The sequence below is a fragment of the Nicotiana tabacum genome, chromosome 22 (assembly GCF_000715075.1).
Source record: "Nicotiana tabacum cultivar K326 chromosome 22, ASM71507v2, whole genome shotgun sequence".
NCBI lineage: Eukaryota > Viridiplantae > Streptophyta > Magnoliopsida > Solanales > Solanaceae > Nicotiana > Nicotiana tabacum.
Genome location: NC_134101.1, coordinates 72,909,022 through 72,933,981, shown reverse-complemented (window position 1 = coordinate 72,933,981; position 24,960 = coordinate 72,909,022). Strand labels below are relative to the sequence as shown.

At 36.9% G+C, this 24,960-nt stretch overlaps 1 protein-coding gene across 3 annotated transcripts; it reads left to right on the top strand.

Annotated features, from left to right (window-relative positions):
- Positions 1-9,330: 9,330 nt before the first annotated feature.
- Positions 9,331-24,916, top strand: LOC107775128 (isochorismate synthase, chloroplastic). 3 transcript variants are annotated; one of them, XM_016594811.2, is made up of 16 exons: positions 9,331-9,626; positions 9,723-9,917; positions 17,823-18,073; positions 19,294-19,411; positions 19,512-19,628; positions 19,740-19,886; positions 20,090-20,164; positions 20,252-20,320; positions 21,078-21,196; positions 21,293-21,350; positions 21,612-21,722; positions 22,001-22,085; positions 22,505-22,602; positions 22,913-23,005; positions 23,150-23,225; positions 24,535-24,916. In XM_016594811.2, exons 1-16 carry the CDS (start codon positions 9,432-9,434, stop codon positions 24,540-24,542), a joined length of 1,815 nt encoding a protein of 604 aa, XP_016450297.1. In that variant the 5' UTR covers positions 9,331-9,431; the 3' UTR covers positions 24,543-24,916. The 3 variants fall into 3 exon arrangements, with proteins under 3 accessions (XP_016450297.1, XP_016450295.1, XP_016450296.1); XM_016594809.2 differs by having other exon boundaries at positions 9,340-9,626; positions 24,735-24,916; XM_016594810.2 differs by having other exon boundaries at positions 9,340-9,626; positions 24,497-24,916.
- The last annotated feature ends 44 nt before the right edge of the window (positions 24,917-24,960 follow it).

Below are 24,960 nucleotides of genomic sequence, written 5' to 3'. Positions count from 1 at the left end.
ACAAGATCAATGAAAAGAGAGAAGTTAAATTGCGTGTGATGTAACACAAATTGAATTTGATGGTGACTACAAGACCTTAATATAATCATAGGACAAATTGGTGTAATAATAGGACCTAAAGTAAATTAACGCACGTGGCTATAAAAGGGATGAAGCTTATGTTAGGGATATAGTAGATACGCCCTAGATCCATTCTCATATTTGATGATTTGAACATATTTTTGTGAATGTTATTTGATATAAAATATATGGCATTTGATATTCTTTTATCATAGTTATTATTAATTGCTTGATTAATTTAATAAGGTCCTTGATTAAATTTTGAAACTTGTCATCATGATGGAGATCATGATAATGAGAGTGAAGTTTCTTATAATTTAATCTAAATTTGTTCTTGATCGTAGGATTATTAATTTGGACATTAGTAATCCGGTTAGATCAATATTTATGTGATCGTCTTTATTGGATAAAGATTAGTTGATCTCATTAACTAAATCACATAGATAGATGATGCATATAGAGATATGATCATTGAACCGACTCATTGGATAATTCCTAATGGTTAGAATTACCATAAACTATCAATAGGATATTCTCTTGAAGAATGTGATGTAAGAGTTTCCTTTGACCTGAGATCGTCATAGTAATTGACAAGTTATTTATTGTGCTTTGATACTAGACACCTATGGCCCTAGGGCGATAGTTGAAAGGATATTGGGTATGATTAAATGCTTGTAGAATTTGTGATTGATCAAGATGGAATCTGTCAACTCTTGGTAATGAGTTTAAGCTCCATGTTGTCATGAATTATAGACGAACAAACTAAGACCTTGGCCAGGGCAATTGAATGAAAGAAGAAAAGAGTTTCTTAGGTCATTCAATGGTCGATTATATTTGTCATGAACGCATAGTTGGTCGCCTATTAGGATTTGACAGTTGAACCATATCCTAGGATGATCGGGAGCTATAAGGACAGAAGGAATTACTATATTATTCTTCTACGGGTTCTTGAGAGTAAATTGTATACTTCATTCTATCCGGTCGTTAAGGAGTGTTGCTAGACGCCACCCTTGATTAGTATATTGATGTGATCAACTTACTACCGGCTTAGTATTGAACCTATGGGGTCGCACACTAACGAGTGTTCTGATCTTTGCTAAAGGATTAATTACTTTATTATTTGATAATTAAATTAAAGAATTTAATTAGTCAAATAAATTTAGTTATTACTCCAAATAAAATATTATTATATTCTTTGCTAGCACAAAGGATATAATCAATATTGTGAACAAACTAAAATTTTCTATTTGGAATAGAAATTGAATTATATTTCTTGGTTGAAACATATATATATATATATATATATATATATATATATATATATATATATATATATATAAATTAATATTTATTTTATATAAGAGATGTATATAAAATATAATATTATTAAAAGGCTTGTTAGTAATTCCAATTTGGAATTGGATTAAAATCACGTGTGAAGTTCACTAAAGGAACTTGTCGCCAATTTCATTAATATTGTATTAATTATGAAAGGTTTACGAGCAATAGATTCCAACTTTGAGTTGTAATAATCACGTGAACAAGACTTCGGCAGTCACAAACCGATTTGAATGGGATTCGAACTTTTATGGAAAAAGTTTACAAAGTTTATTTTTGGAATAAACTTTTACCCTAAGTAAATCATTACCTAAACCAAATAGGAAAAGAGTTTATATATGATGCTATATAAAGAGTGATAGAGAAAAATTTGCCGCATTATTTCTTGAGAAGAAAAAATCACTTTGTGAAAGTAGGAGTGCAGTACAAAGCCAAGAGAGAAAATACAATTACAAGAAAAGTGTTTCTTGGTCTTCTACCTTTGGGTTGGGATTTTTGAGAAAAATTTCAACACAATTTTTCCGTTCAGTTTGTTTGCGTGTTTCATTGATCAAAGAGTTGATAACAAGAATCAGTCTCGGTGTGGATACACATAGAGTCTTCGCACTATCGAAGAAATTTTGAAACGAGACTATCTTTACCAGGTACGTCTCAGATCCGATCTTTGACATATAAATAAATTTTAAACACGAAAAAATCGTTCTAGGATTGTTATTGTCTTCCGCTGCGTGTTACGAATATTTATACGCAATCCTTCAGTGGTATCAGAGCCATGGTTTCTCGTGTCTAAACTTTATTTACGAAATATTTTTAAGGTTATATTTAAAGAGTTCAAACCATAATACTTTTGTCATGTGCAATAGTCAAATTGTTTGAATACATATGGATTGATATTATTTTATTGTGAATAAAATATGTATACATATAAGTTAACTATTGAGATAGTTCGTAACTTAAATTTAAAACTTTGTATTAGATACGACGGTAATCTATAATAGGTTATTAGACTCTACTGTTATTTTAATTGTTATTAGTTAATGAGATATTAATTAATAATAATATTCTGGCATGAATTTTTTTTTATGTGATATATAAGATAAACATGTTAGAAGTATGTTGAATTTCGTTTTTATGTCACGTGTTTGTTCGTTACATAATTTTGAATTGTTATATGTGATGTAAATTAATTTAGGATTAAGCATGTAGACAACTTGAACTAAATTCACATGTTATAAAAGATTTGATCTTCATGTTATTAAAAGTTGTTTTAGTAACAATTCCCTCTTACTAAAATTTGAGTTCTTAAATAATGAAATATAAGATATTTTACTGTAAAATTATCCATCAAAATAAATAATTTTATTTATTCCTTGTTTATAAGGAGCGGCCTGACTACCAGGAGATTTATAGTTCGAGAATATATTAAAATTATTTATTGCATTAGATGCATGGTTTGGAAGAATTATTTAATTTTACGCTAAACGCCTGGACTACCTAGGGGAGTATAAAATTTAATAAGTTCTTTGTTATCATGATGGTTGAACTCAACTATGCCAATAGGACCGACCTGACTATCAGGGGACTATTTGACATAGAGTTATTTAAGAAAATTATATGGGGATATAATTGGTAAGAGTACCTACTTTTAAAATTTATGTGGGAAACGACTTGACTTCCAAGAGGCTCATACATATTGTTAAAGGATTCCTTTACTCCACTAACAAAAATAAAGATTTCTTAAACTATAATGAGGGTAAATAGTTTAAAATAATTAGTGAAAATATCATTTAGATAAAAGTCCATGTCTTTATGATATGTGTAAATATGTTCTTATATTATTGTCTTTTCTTTTCTAATTTTAGATTTCTCAATATGTCTGCTAGATCACTGCGTGGAATACTTGAGACCAACAAGTTGGTAGGACCAAACTTTGATGATTGGTACAGAAATTTGAGAATTGTTCTTATGCATGAAAAGCTTATTGATGTGATCGATAAGCATGCCAAGGAAGTCCCAGATGAGGATGATGATGATGCTACCAAGATTTATCAGAAATACTTGAAAGAATGTCTTACTACCAAATGCATCATTCTCGCTTCTATGAGTTCTGAACTACAGAGGAAACATCAGGATATGGATCCAACTGCAATCATTGAACATCTTAAGAAGATGTTTGGAACATAAAGCAGGACAGCTAGATACCAGCTATCTAAGGCTTTATTTGGATCCAAATTGACTGGAAACTCTCCAGTTGGACCCTATATCAATCATATGATTGATCTTATTGAAGAACTTGAGAAGTTGGAGTGCAAGCTGGGGAAAGAGCTTTCTCAAGATTTGATCTTGCGATCACTATCAGAATCTTTTTTCACAATTTGTTATAGTTTCAATATGCATAAAATGGATTGTGATCTTCATGAGATGCTTAACATGGTGATTGATTATGAGAATCAACTTATATCTGAGAAGAAGAAAGGAACTGTCCTGTTGGTTGGAAACTCTTCTAAGAAGAAGGGTAAGGGTAAAAGTAAACCCAAGAAAAAGCCTACTGCGCCTAAGGGTGGTGTGACCAAACCCAAAGGCAAAGAAGGCAAAGCTGACCAAGTTTGTAGTATCCGAGTTTTGCTGGTTAGTTTAGTGAAAATTTATAATGGTTTTCTGCAAGGAGTATCTCGCAACTCTAAAGGACATGAAACAAGGTAAGACTTTAATGAAAAATATTTTTAAGGTTTCTTTAACTACTACTGATTCTTTATTGTGGGTATTAGATACTGGCAGTGGTTATAACATCTGCAATATGTTGCAGGGGTTCCAGATAAGTAGAAAGTTGAAGAAAGAAGAAGTTAATCTACAAGTTGATAATGGTGCAAAAGTTGCGGCCGTAGCTGTACAATCAATTTATTTAGTAATGCCTACGAGCAAAGTACTTATGTTGGATGATTGTTATTACGTTCCTAAATTTGTTTCCAACATAATTTCAGTTTCTATGTTAGACAAACGTGGTTTTCGCATTATTATAGGCAATGGTATTTTCTCCATTTATTATGGCGATAATATATATGTGAATGGCTATCTCCAACATGATGTTTATGTCTTACCTAATGTGAATGCTAATTCGATTATGTATGTTTCAAGTCTTAAAAGAAAAAGAGATGATCATGTAAATCCTACATACCTTTGGCATTGTAGGCTTGATCATATTGGAGAGAAAAGAATTAATAAGTTGTATAAGGAAGGGTACCTTGATAAGTATGATTTTGAATCATATCCAACTTGTGAATCTTGTCTCAAAGGAAAAATGACCAAATCTCCATTTACTGAAAGTAGAAAAAGAGCATCTGAATTATTGGGACTAATTCATACAGATGTTTGTGGGCCCATGAAAATTCAAGCTAGAGGTGGATATGTCAAGATATTAATTTGTGTATCTTATGAAACATAAATCTTAATCTTTTGAAATGTTCAAAAGGTTCCGTAGTGAAGTTGAGAAACAGACTGCTAAAAGTATCAAAGTACTAAGGTCTGATAGAGGTGAAGAATATCTTAGTGAAGATTTTACTAGGTATCTCAAAGAGAATGGGATTCTCTCCCAGTGGACACCTCCAGGAACACCACAACACAATGGTGTGTCTGAAAGGAGAAATCGAACCTTATTAGATATGGTGAGATCTATGATGGGGTTCACTGATCTTCCAATAAATTTATGAGGATATGCTTTGGAAGCAGTAACATACTTACTTAATAAATTTCCCACTAAGTCAGTCTCTACAATACCATATGAGATATGGAAAGGATGTAAGCATAACCTTAAACACATTAAAGTTTGGGGTTGTCTAGCTTATGTTAAGAGACTGCAGTCTGATAAACTTGACTCAAGATCTGATAAATGTAGGTTCATTGGGTATCCTAAAGAAACAATAGGATATTATTTCTATCACCCTTCTGATCATAAAGTATTTGTTGCTAGAGGAGCAACCTTTTTGTAAAGGGAATTTCTTTTGGAAGGAAATTATAGTGGAGAAATAGAACTTGATGAAGTTCAAGAAATTAATGAATCAATACAAAATCAAGATCATGAGACACAAGTTAAAGAACCTTTATTGGATGTTTTGAAGTTGCCATCTTCAACGGTTGAAATTCAAGAACTAAATATAGTTCAAGAACATGTTAATGAACCAGTTCCAAACCAAATTGAACAACAACCAAATCCAACACAAGGTGAACATGTTGTACAAGCACCTCTTAGAAGGTCTACACGAGAACGTCATGTACCAACTAAATTAAATCTAATGGTACAAGATGATGTATCAAATGAGGTTGATCATAATGATGATGACCCTAAGACCTATGAAGAGGCTATACAAAGTTCTGATTATGAGAAATGGCAAAAGGCCATGGAATCCGAAATGGAATCCATGAAGGAAAATAAAGTATGGACTTTAGTTGAACCTTCAAATGATATAAAAACTATAGGTTGTAAATGGGGTTTTTAAGAAAAAGATTGTAGCAGACGGAAAGATGGAGACCTACAAAGCACGTCTTGTTGCCAAGGGATATCGTCAGAAAAAAGGAGTCAACTATGACGAGACTTTCTCTCCCGTGGCAATGCTCAAATCAATTCGGATTTTGCTTGCTATAGCAGCATACTATGATTATGAAATATGGAAAATGGATGTGAAAACAACTTTCCTTAATGGTGACACAACCTGAAGGTTTCACATTTTCGTCTGATCATAATTAAATTTGCAAGCTACAAAGATCCATTTATGGGCTAAAGCAAGCTTCTCGAAGTTGGAATATTCGCTTTAACAAGATAATTGAAATGTTCAATTTTGTTAGATGCGAAGAAGAACCTTGTGTGTACAAAAAGGTTAGTGGGAGCACAATTATATTCTTAGTATTGTATGTTGATGATATATTACTCATAGGGAATGATATACCGACATTGCAAAGTACCAAGATTTGGCTATTTGAACAGTTCTGCATGAAAGACTTGGGAGAAACAACTTATATATTAGGAATAAAGGTCTATAGAGATAGATCGAGGAAGCTGCTTGGACTTTCCCTGTCTTTGTACATTGATACCATTCTGAAAAGGTATAATATGGATAATTCCAAAAGAGGCTATCTATCGATAGGCACTGGAATTACTCTCAGTAGGGAGGGTTGTCCTAAAATACCTGAAGAGAGAGAGCGAATGAGTAGGATCCCATACGCTAGTGCAGTGGGAGCTAGCATGTATACCATGACATGTACACGTCCTGATGTGGCTTATGCACTTGGAGTGACTAGCCGATATCAGGCAAATCCTGGTGAAGAACATTGGAAGGTGGTGAAGACCATTCTTAAGTACTTAAGAAGGACTAAAGACCAATTTCTCATTTATGGAGATTCTGAGTTGAAACTTGAAGGTTATACTGATGCAAGTTTCTCTTCAGATAAAGATGATAGCAACTCTATTTATGGTTATGTATTCATCTTAAATGGTGGTGCAGTGAGTTGGAAAAGTTTCAAACAAGTTACAGTAGCTGATTCAGTGACTGAAGCAGAATATATAGCAGCTAGTGAAGCTGCTAAGGAAGCTGTATAGATGAAAAAGTTCTTAACTAAACTTGGTGTGGTTCCTTCAATATTAGGTGCAGTTCCATTATTGTGTGACAACACTGGAGCCATTGCTCAAGCAAAAGAACCAAGATCACACCAAAAATTCAAACATATTCTGCGAAGGTATCACTTGATAAGAGAGATCATTGAACATAGAGACGTCGAGATTCAAAAGGTTGATGGAAAGAAAAATGCTGCAGACCCATTCACTAAAGCTCTTGATGCAAAGGAGTTTGACAAGCACAAGTGGAAAATGGGAATGGAGTACAAGAGCGATTGGCTCTAGTGCAAGTGGGAGATTGTTAAGGATATAGTAGATATGCCCTAGATCCATTCTCATATTTTTGTGAACATTGTTTGATATAAAATATATGGCATTTGATATTCTTTTATCATAGTTATTATCAATTGCTTGATTAATTTCATAAGGTCCTTGATTAAATTTTGAAACTTGTCATCATAATGGAGATCATGATAATGAGAGTGAAGTTTTCTATAATTTAATTTAAATTTGTTCTTGATCGTAGGATTATTAATTTGGACATTAGTAATCCGGTTAGATCAATATTTATGTGATCGTCTTTATTGGATAAAGATTAGTTGATTTCATTAACTCAATCACATAGATAGATGATGCATATAGAGATATGATCATTGAACAGACTCATTGGATAATTCCTAATGGTTAGAATTATCATAAACTGTCAATAGGATATTCTCTTGAAGAATGTGATGTAAGAGTTTCCTTTGACCTGAGATCGTCATAGTAATTGACAAGTTATTTATTGTGCTTTGATACTAGACACCTATGGCCCTAGGGCGATAGTTGAAAGGATATTAGGTATGATTAAATGCTTGTAGAATTAGTGATTGATCAAGATGGAATCTGTCAACTCTTGGTAATGAGTTTAAGCTCCATGTTGTCATGAATTATAAACGACCAAACTAAGACCTTGGCCAGGGAAATTGAATGAAAGAAGAAAAGAGTTTCTTAGGTCATTCAATGGTCGATTATATTTGACATGAACGCATAGTTGGTCGCCTATTAGGATTTGACAGTTGAACCATATCCTAGGGTGACCCAGAGCTATAAGGACAGAAGGAATTACTATATTCTTCTTCTACGGGTTCAGTAAATTGTATACTTCATTTTATCCGGCCGTTAAGGAGTGTTGCTAGACGCCACCCTTGTTTAGTATATTGATGTGATCAACTTACTACCGGCTTAGTATTGAACCTATGGGGTCGCACACTAACGAGTGTTCTGATCTTTGCTAAAGGATTAATTACTTTATTATTTGATAATTAAATTAAAGAATTTAATTAATCAAATAAATTTAGTTATTACTCCAAATAAAATATTATTATATTCTTTGCTAGCACAGAGGATATAGTTAATATTGTGAACAAATTAAAGTTTTTTATTTGGAATAGAAATTGAATTATATTTCTTGGTTGAAACATATATATGTGATGTATATAATATATATAAGAGATGTATATAAAATATAATATTATTAAAAGGCTTGTTAGTAATTCCAATTTGGAATTGGATTAAAATCACGTGTGAAGTTCACTAAAGGAACTTGTCGCCAATTTCATTAATATTGTATTAATTATGAAAGGTTTACAAGCAACAGATTCCAACTTTGAGTTGTAATAATCACGTGAACAAGACTTCGGCAGTCACAAACCCATTTGAATGGGATTCGAACTTTTATGGAAAAAGTTTACAAAGTTTATTTTTGGAATAAACTTTTACCCTAAGTAAATCATTACCTAAACCAAATAGGAAAAGAGTTTATATGTGATGCTATATAAAGGGTGATAGAGAAAAATTTGCCGCATTATTTCTTGAGAAGAAAAATCACTTTGTGAAAGTGGGAGTGCAATACAAAGCCAAAAGAGAAAATACAATTACAAGAAAAGTGTTTCTTGTTCTTCTACCTTTGGGTTGAGATTTTTGAGAAAAATTTCAACACAATTTTTCCGTTCAATTTGTTCGCGTGTTTCATTGATCAAAGTGTTGATAACAAGGATCAGTCTCAGTGTGAATACGCATAGAGTCTTCGCACTATCGAAGAAATTTTGAAACGAGACTATCTTTATCAGGTACGTCTCAGATCCAATTTTTGACATATAAATAAATTTTAAACACGAAAAAATCTTTCTAGAATTGTTATTGTCTTCCGTTTGCGTGTAGAGAGAGACAATAAATAGAGAGAAGAGATATAGGGACGAGTGGGCACAAAGCGACGTGGTGAGGTGAGATTTCCACTCCTCTATCACAATTTCTTTATAGCGGGATTTCTACCTAATATGGTAGTGGTGGCCCATTGTTCAGACCATCCACGGCCAATAATAATAGCCTACCAAAACTCTTGACTATTTGTTTATCGTATGTTTATGAGTTCTAATCTTCTTTCTGTATGCAATGTGTTATTCAAAAGAAACCAAAGAAAACAAGAGCTAATTTCCTTTATCTCTCCCATCGTTTTTTCTATATCGTAATGGCTGTAGGTGCAAAGCACTGCACTCTACGTGAGTCATCACTCATGAAATGCTCGCTCTTGTCTTCTCCTCTATATGGAAAGCAGTCTATTCATTTCTCCAACTCTAGCCAAGTAAGATAATGTATTCTGCAATTGCTTGCTTCTTCTCTTTTATTTCCCTATGAGTTACACAGATTATGATGTCTTTGTGTTTGCTCAATTAAACAGAGATATCATCAGTCTTGTTCATTGTCGATGAATGGTTGCCAAGGCGACCCAAGAGCTCCTATTGGAACCATAGAAACAAGAACGTTGCCTGCAGTTTCTAGCCCTGCATTGGCTATGGAACGTCTCAATTCCGCCATCTCTGACTTGCTTAAATCCGAGCCTCCTCCTTACCATTCTGGTATCATTCGTCTTGAGGTAAATCCCATGTGTATTTTATCACTCACATTAACATTGGCGGATATGTATTTATTTACAACATTCCAAATGAGACATATGATGCATCCATTGCCACACATGAAAAATAGACTCTGTATGGAAAACACATTAAACATAGTGATTGCAATATTATTTTGAATCACTAATCTAAAATTTTGAATCCGCTCGTAGAAGAATTCATCATTGCAATTGAATGTCAAAGGCCGAATGCAGTTTACAAGCCAATTGAAGGAAACCAAGATAGTAATGATAGTAGGACACCAAGCCAAGTTGTCTATCTTTGAATATAAGACACGTGGTTGGCTCAGATTATTCGTGATCTTATTTCTTATCTAGTCTCAAGAACACTGCCCAAAGGCCAAATGATTGTATTCTTGTCACAATACGCATAAGACTGTCCAAATCAGTAGCAACAAAATTAGGCTGCGCTGTTGATAAATCACCTCTATTTTTTCTACTTTGAAACGGAGAGGATAGAGTTTTAGCACCAACACTAAACGTCAGTACATCACATGCTTGTAAATTAATATACAGTAATTAATAAAAGAGTAAATTTCATTTAACCTCTTAACTGGTTAGGGTTAGAAAATACAGTAATTAATAAATGAATAAATTTCACATAACTTCTTAAATGGTTGGGGTTAGAAAATAGCATCCTCTCACTATTTGAATAGGACAGACATGAGTCAACATTTTCTCGTGATTTTCAAAATTTTGGATTTATGATTATGTCCATCCACCTATAAAATATTTTGAAAATAAATATAACTTTTTTACTTGTTTATTTTTTAAATACTAAATACCAATGCAATGTTTCGAAATAAATATGATAAAATATGTATAATTGAAAAATAAAAAAGAATCATAAAGAAAAATGAGGTGTTGGAATTCAAATGAAAGTTACAAGAATAAAACAAAAATCAAGTTCTAAATTTTATAAGTTATAGTAATAGTATTTAGGAGATCACAAGCAAATTATTATTTATTAGAATATTAATTATAAGTTGTCTAGCAACCAATATTAATCAAAATTCTTAAATGATTTACAAATACTAGGTATTAAAAAAGTCTAACACATAACATTATTAATTGAAAAGAGAAATGAAAAAATTGACAAGGATATCACACATTGTATTGGAGCGGGGGTGAATGAAATGGAGGCTCGCTTTCGATGTTTTGCGTGATAAAAATATTCCAGCAAAACTTAAAAGTAAGTTTTTTTTATAGTATGTCATATGTGGCTGAATGTTGGCCAGTCAAGAATTCTGTCATGGGCAGCTTTTCATTCATGCCGCAGGCAAATACCAACAGTGCCGCGCGCGCAGACTTTGATGCTAAAAATAAGGTTGCTGCCAACGGACAGTAAATGCACGGACATTGGTTGCTTAGCATTACGTCGCCCTTCCAAGGAATCTCAGGAAGGCGTCACGTAACAGTTGGTATCAGAGCCTAGGCTCGACATCGGACGAGGGAACACATTGCCATTACCACCATTTCTGACCCAGTTAGCGGATAGTAACTGCACGAACATTGGTTGCTTAGCATTACGTCACCCTTTCAAGGAATCTTAGGAAAGGCACCGCGTAACAGTTGGTATCAGAGCCTAGACTCGACATCGGACGAGGGAACACATTGCCATTACCACCATTTCTGACCATACTAAATCACGGGGATCGTATTGCGGCCCTTGAGGAGACGGTTAACGTATTACAACCCATCGTGAATACGGTACCTGATCTAAGAACCAGCCTAGTGCAAAGGTTGGACGACCTGGGCCGCGGTATGCGGCAGGCCGAAGGTGATATTGCAAACATCAGTCGTGACTTTGAAGGAGACCGACAAATGACAGCCACAAAGGCAGCCAGAATTTTCATTAAATTTGAGGGCCTCCAATAAGAGTGGACCGAGGATTTAGCCTATAGAGAACAAGAGGCAGACAGGGTGACTGCCATGCAGCAGACCATAGACAATTTGATAGGCCAGCTCAATGTTGTCAGTGCTGCATTACAAGGCCTACTTCGAGGAAGCGGAAACCAAATTGGGGCTGCTGTGAACCTCGCCCCTATGCTACAAAAGCTGAAGATTCTTGAGCCAAAACCCTACAATAGGGCTCGAAATGCCAAGGAAGTGGAGAACTTCATCTTCGACATTGAATAGTACTTCGATACCATGTGGGAGTTAGAAGAAGCAAAAGAGGTAGCAACTGTTGCCATGTATTTTCAGGGTGATGCTAAACTCTGGTGGCGGGTAAAATACGAAGCCATCAGGGCAGGCAAAGATACTCTTGAGACTTAGGCACACCTGAAGGCAACCATACGCCTACAATTCTTCCCCGAAAATATTGAGTACAATACACGGAGAAAGCTCCGGGAGCTTAGCCAGACCAATGTAGTCCGGGATTACGTCCGGGAATTCTCCGCACTCATGCTGAACATACAGGATATGTGGGACAAAGATAATTCTTCAAATTCCTAGAAGGTTTGAAACCTTATGCCCGTATGGAGCTGCAAAGATAAAGGGTAGATACTTTACCTAAGGTAATCCAAGCAGCGGAATGTCTTGGGAACTACCAAGTGGAAGCTCGAAGGATAGGCCTCAACTGCCTGTCCGAGGAGGATATAAAGGGGGCCAGCCTAACAATGATGGCCCTTGCAGAAGTGGAGGAGATTAGAGTGTAACCAAATCTAAGACTCTTTCCTCAGGCAGAAATAGTGTTGCGTCTCACAACAACGATCGGGGGACCCCCTTCAGGATGTCGCCATTGCGGCGTGCCATATTGGAGAAATGAATGCCCACATGCACAAATGAATGACCATCAAACCTTTGATATGGGACGGATGACGACACAGATGATGCTGACCAGACAGAACCAATAGATGCCTCCAACGCACTTGTTTGTTCTTTTTCTCAGGCCTTAGTAGGAACCAATGCCGGTATCCATGAGAAGAAGGACTCATGCCCAACCACCAAGAAAGGGAAAAAGAAGGCGGATGAGGGGCCTTCTCTTAACCAAGAGAAGACTCTGATGTTCGTCGAAATGAAAGTTAATAGCAAGCCCATTCGGGCGATGATAGACACGGGCACTACTCATAACTACTTAGCCTCAACTAAGGTAGAGCGCCTTGATCTAGTTGTAGGAAAGGGCAGAGGTCGTGTCAAGGCTATCAACTCACCGCCTCAGCCAGTGGGTGGAATAACCAAAGGAGTGTCGGTAAAGCTTGGTCGAAGGAAAATTTAACTTGCGTGTGGTGATCATAGATGACTTTGAGCTGATAGTTGGATTGGAATTCATGAGGCAAACCAACACCATTCATGTACCTTATACAGACATGCTGTTGATGATGGGATCAAACAGGGCCAAGCCCTGCATTATCCCATGCACAACCATAAAAATGGTCGCGGAGACCATCTCGACCTTGCAGTTGAAGAAGAGAGTCAAAAGACATGAACTTACATTCCTGGCTACCCTCTGTATTGAAGATATTGAACGCTCTTCGAATCCCATTCCTGCACCTGTGAATGAGCTGCTAAAAGAGTTTGAAAATGTCATGCCACAGGACATGCCAAAGTGACTCCCGTCTAGGCGCACTGTGGACCATGAGATTGAGTTGGTGCTTGGTGTGAAGCCACATGCCAGGGATCCTTACATAATGCCACAACCCAAACTCATCGAGATTTGGAGACACTTGACGGAAATACTGGACACGGGGATCATTTGCCCTCGAAGTCCCCTTATGGGTCCCCTGTGCTATTCCAAAAGAAACTGGATGGCACCCTACGACTGTGTGTGGATTATCGGGCCTTAAACAAAATCCCTGTGAAGAACAAGAACTCTATCCCACTAATGGCAGACCTGTTCGATAGACTGGGTGGTGCTATAGTGTTCACAAAAATAGACTTGAAGGCAAGTCCCGATTGCCGATGGAGATGAACACAAAACGACCTGTGTGACAAGATATGGGTCGTATGACTTCCTGGTCATGCCATTCGGCTTGACTAATGCTCCAACCACATTTTGCACCCTGCTGACCAAGTCTTCCGAGAGTACATTGATGAATTCATAGTGGTCTACTTGGACGACATTGTGGTATATAGCAAAACATTGGAGGAACACCTGGAGCACCTGCGAAAGGTTATAAACCAACTGTGGGAGTACAAATTATATGTGAAGTTATTCAAGTGCTCCTTCACCCAAAAATAGATTTGACTTTCTCGGACATGTCATCGAGGAAGGGCGAATCAAGATGGACCAACAGAAGATTCAGGTTGTCACAGATTGGCCGCTGCCTAAGGATATACACGCCTTGAGGGCGTTCCTTGTCCTATGCAACTTTTATCGGCGGTTTGTGAAGAATTACTCTCTCATTGCAGTTCCATTGACAGAACTCCTAAAGAAAGCCACGCCTTGGATTGGGGTCCGAGGCGAGCGGAGGCCTTCAACGCATTAAAAACGGCTATGTCTAGTAGCCCCGTCTTGCCCTCCCTGATTTGGCCAAGCCGTTCGAAGTATAAACAGATGCCTCTGACTATGTTCTAGGCTGAATCTTGTTACAAGAGGGGCATCCAGTAGCGCACGAGAGCCGGAAGTTGAAGGATGCAAAACGACGCTATGCCACCCCGCGAAAAAGAATTATTGGTTGTCATCCATTGCTTACGCCTTTGGAGGCACTATCTGTTGGGAACCCCGTTCGTGGTCAAGACAAACAATACAGTTGTTAGCCATTTCATGACCCATCCAAAGTTGAATGGCGAACAGGCTAGCTGGCAGGAACTCCTAGCGGAATTTCACTTCAACTTGGAGTACCGAAGTGGGAAGACCAACCAAGTTGCTGATGTGCTTAGTCGGAGGGTTGACCTAGCATCGGTGTGCCTACTCGCCAACCTAAGGGGGAGCAAAATGTCCACCACTATAAAAGACCAGATACATGATCTACTCACCAAGGATCCTGTTGCACAGTACTTGGTCGATTTGGTAGGACAAGGCAAGACTCGCCAGTTCTACGGGGAAGATGGGTTCGTGAAGGTGAAAGGAAATCGACTTTATGTTCCTAAAGAAAGAGATTTGTGAAGGAATCTTCTGATGGAATGTCATGATACTTTGTGAGCCGGCCACCCAGGTAAAGAACGCACCATGGTGTTGTTGCGTCATGCTTATTATTGGCCTCAAATGGCTGATGACGTTGCGCAAGATGTGAAGACTTGCCTATTATGCCAGAAAGACAAGTTAGACCGCTTGACACAAGCAGGACTTTTGGAGCCATTGCCTGTTCTAAAGAGACCATGGGAAAGCGTTTCACTAGCATCACCGGATTGCCCAAGGTCGGAGATCTTACAACTATCTTGGTTGTGGTAGATTGGTTTTCCAAGTATACTAAATTTATAGCAGCCCCAAAATATATATCAGCAGAAGATACAACTCAACTCTTCTTCTCTCATGTTGTCAAATATTGGGGTCTGCCTAAAGACATCGTTAGTGATCGCGACTTTCGCTTCACTAGAAACGTTTGGACTCACCTCTTTAAGTGCCTCGGGTCCAAGTTGAGCCACAGTTCAAGTTTCTATCCGCAATGTGATGGCCAGACGGAGCGGTTCAATGGCATGCTGGAGGAATACCTCCACCATTTTGTTACCGGATCGCAGAAGAATTTGGTGAAGCTTCTGAATGCTTCTCAACTGTCTTTCAATTCACAAAAGAGCTCTAGTACAAACAGAAACGCTTTTGAAATTGTTACTGGACAACAACCGCTACCCCCAAACATTGTGAGTGCCCCAAACATATCGAAATCTCCTCGAGCTTCTAGCTTCTTGAAGGAATAGAAGCGAAATTTGTAGATAGTGCGGAGCTATCTTGTCAAAGCCCAAAAGCGGATGAAAAAGCATGCTGATCAAAATCATCGCTTTGTTGAATACCAAGTAGGAGACAAAGTGATGGTGTAAATCCCAAATCAATACTTGTTCGCAGGGGTTCATGACCCTCATCTATTGCAAAAGTACATTGGACCCTTGTTCATTCAGAAGCGTATTGGGAAAGTTGCATATTGGGTGGATACCCAGCATGGTGGAAGATTCATCTAGTCTTCCATGTCAGCCTTCTGAAACCTTTTCGGGAAGACATAAAGGATCCTTCGCGGATCCCAGTATTCGAGGTCCTAATTCAATCGGGAAAAGGCGTGCAGAAGCTATTCTCGATGATCGATTGATTCATGCTTCAAGGAAAGATCACCAAGAGTTCTTGGTGAAATGGCAGGGATGTGATAGAGAGGAGAATACTTGGAAGATAGAAACAAACCTCAAAGCCTACAAGAGCATGATCGATGATTATTTTGCAAGTAAGGCGCCGAGGAAGTCGCCAACTCAGGTGGGGGAGAAAGTCAGGGCGGCTTTCTAGCCATGCCCCCATGACCCCTTGGACGCGCCCTATGGCGTCCTGGAAAGCCTCCCAACGCGTAACGCCATGGACGACCCCGTGGTCTTGGCCGCGCCAAGTTACAAGTACGTCTGTGCCTATGTCGCCCTACCGATAGCCCTCGCCAGCACCCAGTCGCAGGCAAATGCCAACAGCGTCGCGCGCGTAAACTCTGATGCTAAAGACAAGGTTGCTGCCAACGGACCTGCTTCTACCTTGTAGGAATCTAAGTCTTTTTTATTGTAAATATAGAGTAGTTTTACTTCCCGTATTTCCATTATGTCTCTCTAGCTTAGTTATGTCAAGTCATGTAACTGTGGTTTATTTTTTTTAAGCATTATTAGGAGGGATCAAGCAATAAAACTTTCAAGTAAGCAAATAATTCTCTGTATTGGTGTCTCTCCCCCTCGACACCTTGTTGCCTTTCTGTAATAGTTTTCATTAATGCAATCAAGCTTTCTTTTATTCTCATTTTCTTTTCTGTTCTCTCAATTGCTCTTGACATTGATTTTCCCGTACGACACTGAGTTTTGTTTAGCGTACGAAGGGGACCCCAGTTGGCGAATAGTAACTGCACAAACATCGGTTGCTAAGCCTTATGTCGCCCTTCCAAGGAATCTCAGGAAGGCGCCGCGTAAAAAATTTCATGTTCAGAAGATGAAGGCAGTAGAAATGCGGATGTTGAAATGGATGCACCCTCATACCAGGATAGATAAGACTAAGAATGACGATATTCGGGACAAGGTGGGTGTGGCTCCCGTGGAGGATAAGATGCAAGAAGTGAGGTTTAGATGGTTCGGGCATGTGAAGAGAAGAAGCATCGATGCCCCAGTAAGGAGGCGTGAGAGGTTGGTATTTGCGGGTCTAAGAAGAGGTAGAAGTAGGCTGAAGAAGTATTGGGACGATGTGATTAGACAAGACATGACAATGCTTCAGCTTACCGAAGACATGACCCTAGGAGAGTGTGGGATCGAGAATTAGGGTAGAAGGTTAGGTAGTCGAGTGTGTTCCTTGGCCTTACGAGTAGTATTAGTGTTGGCCTTTTATTTTCTTAATCGTGATTTTCTATTACTATTTGTTATTTTTTTTGCTTCTGTGTTTTTATTGGAGCGTTGGTGTTATTGTTTGTTGCCTCAACTTCATTTTGATCTTTGCTTTAGCCGAGGGTCTTTCGGAAATATGCTCTCTATCTTTTCACGGTAAAAGTAAGGTCGGCATACACATTATACTCCACAAACCTCAGTTGTGAAATTATATTAGGCCTGTTGCTGATGAAAAGAGAAAAAACTAGTATAAGCTGAAATTAAAAGGTTTCCAATGATTACACTTGTCGATCTATCGAAATTAGAAATTGACAATGTGTAGTTTAAAAATGGAGTACTATGATTTTAGATAGTTTCTGAATGTTGATTTTGATATTTCAGTAATTCTGTTTCTGCTGATAAAATATTTTTAACAATGGGTATCGTGTTGGAAAGGTGCCAATTGAAGAGCAGATAGAAGCGCTTGAGTGGCTTCATGCACAGAACCATGTCCTCCTCCCGCGCTGTTTCTTCTCCGGTCGAAGGGCAGCTGTTGATTCCGAAATGTGCTTTATTGATCACACAACCAAAAGGAATGGAACTTCTCATTCCTCTTCTAAAGTGGTCAGTGTAGCTGGTGTCGGCTCTGCTGTCTTCTTTACCCATTTACGCCCCTTCTCCTTTGACGATTGGCGTGCTATACGCAGGTTATTTTACTCTAATTCTCTTTTAAGTATTTCTGCCTTCTTTGCATTTTGCTTTCACCTAAAATATGCACACCTTTTTTGGTTTGCATTATTGTTTTTAAGTGTGAATATGACTCGGATTGAGAGAGCTGATGAAGTTAGTGTAGCGAAGGAGAAAAACATGAAACAACTTGGAGAAAAGAAGTCGTTTCTAAGTGTGAATATCAAAGGCGGATAAAGCCATTGTATAGGTTCAACTGACCCAATATTTTCAATGCAGAATGTGTAAAAGTAAATGTGTCTGTGTCTGAAAATCACCAAAAATTCAATAAATATTAAATTCTGAACCTATAATTTTATAAATAAATGAGTCAATATTAGAGGATGAACTCATCAAGTTTAAATTTTGAAAAATATGATTCAGATTAAGGGAGTTGATGACGTTAATGATTCGAGAAAATCATGAAACAAATTGAAGAAATAAAGTTGTTAAAGGACATCTGTTTTGCCTTATTAAAAAAAGGAAAAGATCATCACATGACATGGTCCCAAATGTGGGTAGTGGTAACACATAGGTTCCAGAAGTTATTGTTTAACTTTGACTTTGTTTTTCCATCTTGTTTGAGTCAATGAGATTGCTATGCCTAAGTTCACAGTTGCTTAGTTTGTCTTATTTTTAAGGACCACTACTGATACAACTTTTTTGCATTATATTATTTCAAGTTGAACTGATCAACCCACGGATGTTATTTTTCCCTTTCACATTTTATGGCAATCTGACATGGCTAATGATGTTTTATGCAATTTTAGTGTTACTAAATAATAGTTGAAAATTAGGAGCTGCACAAACTTCACAAAGATAATAAACTGGACTTGAAATCTGTCCGAGCTTGCTGGACAGAGTTACGTGGTACCTGTTGAGGTAGTAGGTATCCCGTGGAATTAGTCGAGGTGCATGCAATCTGCCCCAGACACCATGGTTATTAAAAGAAAAGACAATAAACTGGACTTGAAATTTAGTTTTACGCTAGAACTGACATTTTTTATCAGATAGTATCCTAATCAGAGATTATTGGAGCTAGACTTCAGAAAAGATTCTTAAAAAGAAATAAGAGAAACAGGAATCGCACAAGGATCTCAGCTAGCAATAATTGGACAACCTGGAACCATAGTTAGCAAAAGACTTGGTTAAACTCCTTGTTTATGTTCTGAAGGCTAGCATTGTTTTATCTCTGCCAAAGGTTCCTCTCCAAGAAATGTCCTCTAATTCGTGCTTATGGGGCAATCCGATTTGATGCAACAGCCAATATAGGCCCTGAATGGAGTGCTTTTGGTTCATTTTATTTCATGGTCCCTCAGGTAAATGGATTGACTTTCATCTCTTCATTGCTTAGGACCTATTTGTTAGACATGTTGTCTCTTGAATATAATCCATCCGTTGCTAGATGCTAAATGACAGGTTGAGTTTGATGAGCTGGAAGGAAGTTCGGTTATTGCTGCAACAGTCGCATGGGATAATGCTGTCTCTTGCACGTACCAGAGGGCAATAGAAGTACTTCAGGCCACAATATGGCAGGTCTCTCCTTCTCGCTTCATTTAATCCTTTTTGTTTGGTTGTCGTTTCATTTTATTCCATTTTTTCTTTCCTCATTAACTTTTCTTTTAAACCCTATGTTAATGAATGCAGGTTTCCTCCGTTCTTATGAGGGTGCAGAAAAAAATCCCTCATTCACATATACTTGCAAGTACTCATGTCCCTGGTAAAGCATCTTGGGACCAAGCTGTTAAGCGTGCTTTGCAAATAATAAGAAGAAACGACCCGATGCTTATCAAGGTTGTCAGCTGTGTTCTTTACGTTTGAGTTATATTCTAACAATGTATTGCTTTTACTCTAAAATGAAGTATTGTCATAGAGGACTAATAGAAATAGCAGAACAAAATGATACAGCTGATGCTCACATTAGTATATGGGTTCATACTTCATAACAAGTAAATCTAGGTGGTGTTAAAGTGCATACCTTTTCCTGTAAACCGCAGGTGGTACTTGCTCGTAGCACCAGAGTTGTGACAGCTGCGGACATTGATCCTTTAACATGGTTAGCTTGCTTAAAGGTGTTGATTAGCTACCTTATAATGATAAACAGTTCACTAGCATAGTATCTTTTCTTTTGCTAAAATATAGAGAATTAAGTCTTGCAGGTTGAAGGAGAAAATGCATATCAGTTCTGTTTGCAACCTCCCCAGTCAGCGGCATTCATTGGAAACACTGTAATTCAAACTCTTTCTCAATAACTAAATGGTGTAATGAAGCAATGTATTCAATCCATAGAATGTATCCTTTCTTTGGTGCGCATCCCCTCAAGGTTGACACTAACATAGATTATGGTCCATCGACCAGGTGAAATGACTATTCACATCAAGCAAAATATTTCCGAATGGTTCTACATTGCACCTTTCATTATATCATTTAATATGTGAAGAGTTATTGGCACTGAAAACAGTTATTTCTGTGTTTGTGTATTTGTTGAGTGAAGAGAAATATATTAATTATGTGTGCATTCTGAAAATATTTCAAGTATGAAATCCTGATGCCATCATGAAGCCATCATCTTCAACATTGAAAGGACATGAAGCTAAATTGCCTGACCACAAACATCCTTAATGCGTTTAGAATGAAAAGAATCTTATTAAATTTTTTATAGCTGAGTTTTTATTTACTTTAATTACGATACTGGTAAATAGATGAAACCATTTACTGATAGCAAGTTCAGGAGATAAGCAAAGCAGTTGTACTGGTGAGAACTGGATTCTTGTGACGAAGTTCTTGCTCCATCTATTGAAATTCAGTAAAGAGATCCCATACCGACTATCTTCTATTTATCTGGAGCATCAAACTCACTTCTGAATGTTTCTAGTGCCAATTATAAGTCATGGTATCAAAGTACATGGATCTTTTGTATACTGGATGTAGAAATGGTGAGGAGATAAAACAGTTTTATTTAATACTTATGCTCTTTTTGAATAGCCAGAGCAGCTATTTCATCGGGACAGCCTCAGCATCTGTAGCGAGGCTTTAGCTGGAACACGGGCTAGGGGTGGATCAGAGCTTCTGGATCTTAAGATAGGACAGGATTTACTATCCAGGTTCATCTTTTGTGCTTTATAGATAAAACACATTATGTTATTATTGTATTTCTTTGTCCAGTGGTGTATTGTCTATATTCTTTTATTCTTCTGCAGTGCCAAGGACCATAATGAGTTTGCTATAGTACGGGAGTGCATAAGAAGAAAATTGGAGGTAAGCCTGGTTAAGTGGCTTCTAAACAGAATCTTCTTAAGAGGACTTCATAAGGGAAGGCGCACTTTTGAACTTTCCAATTTGAGATTTGCACTTGTTCAATAATTTTTGGTGACATGTCCATTTTGTTGACGTGTTGAAAATTTAGCATGTCAAATTTGATCTATTCCAAATTTGAAATTTCAAAAGTTCCCTTGTCCACTTTTAGGATATCTCAGGAACCTTTCATGTTGTATAAAGCTAGCTTATTTTGTTTCATAGGCTGTGTGTTCCAGCGTCTTAATTGAACCAAAGAAAGCAATAAGAAAATTTCCGAGAGTTCAACATCTTTATGCTCGATTGAGGGGAAGACTCCAGACTGAAGATGAGGAGGTAAGTCTTGATATCTTTTTTAATCCATCTACTAGTTACTGAGATGGTAAGTTTCATGAGAACTAGAACTGATTGACGACGCATCCATCAGTATTTTCTCAAGCAATCTTCCTTAATTAGTTCATAATCACTCCCTCTAATTGGCAAAACTGATGAAACAAAAGCTCACTTTGAATTTCTACTATCAGTAAAGATTTGCTGATTATACGTATAGATGAACTTATTGTTTCCTCTGTTCCTTTTACAAAGTAGCATACTAAACATCTACAGTTTTCCAGTTTAAGATCTTGTCGTCCATTCACCCTACTCCAGCAGTTTGTGGGTATCCAACAGAAGATGCACGGGCTTTTATTTCAGAAACCGGTATGATTAATCTTTTTTTACCCAGCTCTTTTTGCACCAAAAATGTTAGGTGACTTCTTATCTTGGTGGATAGAATAGAAAGATAACAGAATGGAAAATATAGGCTTGTAGTTAATGGATCAGATTGTCCACTTATTACCTCAACCAGTCATAGAAAGCCTGATTTCCCTTGCTTCAAAATGCTTTTCTATATCTAACCTTAAGACTTGTCCTTAGTTATCCTCATCATGATATTCACTGGCAGTATATGGGAATATTTTTCAAAAGGCAAAGTCATGCATAGATTTCCATGTGCGGCCTGGATGCTGCTGGTGCTTTCAAATGCTGTAATTAGTCATTCTAATAGGTTTTGATAATCAACCCATGGCTTCTTGGACCTTGTGCTCTGGTATATCTTTTAATCAGCTGATGTTTCCCAGAAATGTTTGACCGAGGAATGTATGCTGGTCCTGTTGGTTGGTTTGGAGGGGAAGAGAGTGAATTTGCTGTTGGAATAAGGTCAGCTTTGGTTGAAAAGGTGAGGTTAATATTTCATTGCATTTCACCTTCGTCCAAGAGTACTTCTCCTCTTCAGAGAACTCGTTTTCTCCACACATAACCACATGATGTAATTTTTTTATGAGGGACTAATTAAATCAGGCATCGCCTATATAAGTATTTACTTTTGCTATATATCAATAATGATTCACAGGTTCCCTACTTAATGTTTCACATGTTAGAAAAAAATCAATTTTGTTGTTACAAATATTTCTAATCCAATTTCGTATGTTATAGTAATATATTTAAGTGATGTATTTTGAACACTGTTATTAAAATGAAATAACTAGGGTCTTGGCGCATTAATTTATGCGGGAACTGGGATAGTGGAAGGAAGTGATTCATCTCTAGAATGGGAAGAGCTCGAGCTGAAGACTTCACAGGTATATATCCTTGGTAAATTGATTTCTATGTTATTAGACATGCCCTTTATTATCTAGAGGGTGAAGAGTTTCTCTACCTTCTGAAAGCAATTTAGGAATGACAAGAGTCTTTTTTCTGCTGCATCTTTCTATTGTCTCCTGCAGTTCACCAAATTGATGAAACTTGAGGCACCTCTTTTGACAAGAAGAGAAATTAGGACTATCAATCAGAATCAGAAAGGTTTGTCATGCCTGCAGCATCACATTTAGTTTGTCTACACCACTCATTCTGAAAGCAATTGTGGTTTATGAAATTAATTAAACGGAAAAGAGAAAATTATATGGACATCTTTTCATGCAAATATCATCAAACTATCATTGACAGTAGTTTCCCGTCTTTTACCTATTATGTGTATACACTTCTAGATTATTGGTCTATTGTTCCGCCCTGCAATTCTAGCTTTAGATAATGTTACAACTTACATACACTTAATTTTTACTCTGAAGGGGTGTGTAATCAGTTTCTATCTATACTGTTTTTACCTGAAGAATGAATTTGCATCAAGTTTATAACACAAAAGAACATCTATATCTGGTGGTATTTTTGAAATGGAGAAGTCATATATTGGTAGCTAATAAATAATACTCCCTCTTATTTTATATGATGGTGTTAAACAGGAAGCAGAGTTCTAAAAACACTTTCGACAAATAAGCCAAATATTTTTGTGCAAGTACCCTTAGGGGTCGTTTGGTACGCGGACTAAATTATCCCGGTATTATAATCCTAGGAATAATCCCAGGACTAATTTATACCACAGGGGAGGTGGGATAAAATAATCCCAAGTTTGATGGGATAAGATGGGATATCATGGATTAAGTCTGGGATTAAATTTATACCGTGTTGGTTAGAGGTATAAATTTATACCGCCATTCAAACACGGTATAAATTTAATCCCACCTTATCCCTCGTACCAAACGACACCTTAGTACTTAGTGGTCTTCAACATCCTTTGTCAATTACTATAAGAACATGTCACTAAAGCAAAATGGGAATGTTAATATTAAGGGCTTTCCAAATATAGAAAAGTCAAAAGTATCAATCTTTGGAATGAGACCAAAAAGGAAAAAGCATCATATAAAATGGAAAGGAGGGAGTATATAGGATATGAGATATAACCTAAAGTACTCAACAACTAATCTTTGAACCAGTAAAGCTGAAATTTATGGTTGAAATAGAATCTGGCTATTCTCAAATAAATGTTGTACTTTAAGTAAAACCAGAATGTGCTTATTTATACTTGGAAATCCATCCTAATGTTAATGTTATGAGATAACATTATAACACACCATGTATTAGCTATTTTGGATGTATATCTTTTGACGCGAAAATACTCCAAATTTTGATGCTTTTACTAATTCTTAGACATAATTAATTTGTTGGATATCACTTTTTTCCCAACTTACGAGTTGCTACACTAGTTTTTTTTATTTGTGTGATCAACTCCTTTTCAGATCTTAAAACTGATTGATAAACAATTTCTGCAATTTAGTGAGATGACATCTTCTTGGAGGAGAGATGATATACCTTGAGGGGATCAATGTCAATCATATGATATTAACACCATTATCTTCAGCTTTTGATAGCAAATCCGATGAACACAATTTAGCTGCCAGATTTAGTTACTCAATTGCAAGATAAAACAGCATCCAGATCTTTATTCTTATTTTCTTTCAATATTTATATAATCAGGTGCAGAATTTTTGCCAGAGCAAAGCAATTATGCCCTTCAATTGGCACAATACAAGAAGTAGAAATTTTGTATAACGATTATTTTGTACAGATGTATTTTCTTTTGGTATGTACTCCTGACTCCAAAACCAGGGATATTGGTTATTAGAATACAGAAAACCTTCACGTTTGTATTGCAGAAATGAGTGATTTCTAGAATGCCTTGTTTATTTGTTGTTTCAGTGGC

What these genes read in the sequence shown, in the direction of transcription:
- LOC107775128 (XM_016594809.2), top strand. Translation starts at nt 9,432, where the DNA reads ATGCAATGTGTTATTCAAAAGAAACCAAAGAAAACAAGAGCTAATTTC. An exon ending in TTCAGGCCACAATATGGCAG is followed by an intron (nt 19,629 to 19,739) that starts GTCTCTCCTTCT and finishes TAATGAATGCAG; the next exon opens with GTTTCCTCCGTTCTTATGAG. An exon ending in TCCAGACTGAAGATGAGGAG is followed by an intron (nt 21,723 to 22,000) that starts GTAAGTCTTGAT and finishes ACAGTTTTCCAG; the next exon opens with TTTAAGATCTTGTCGTCCAT.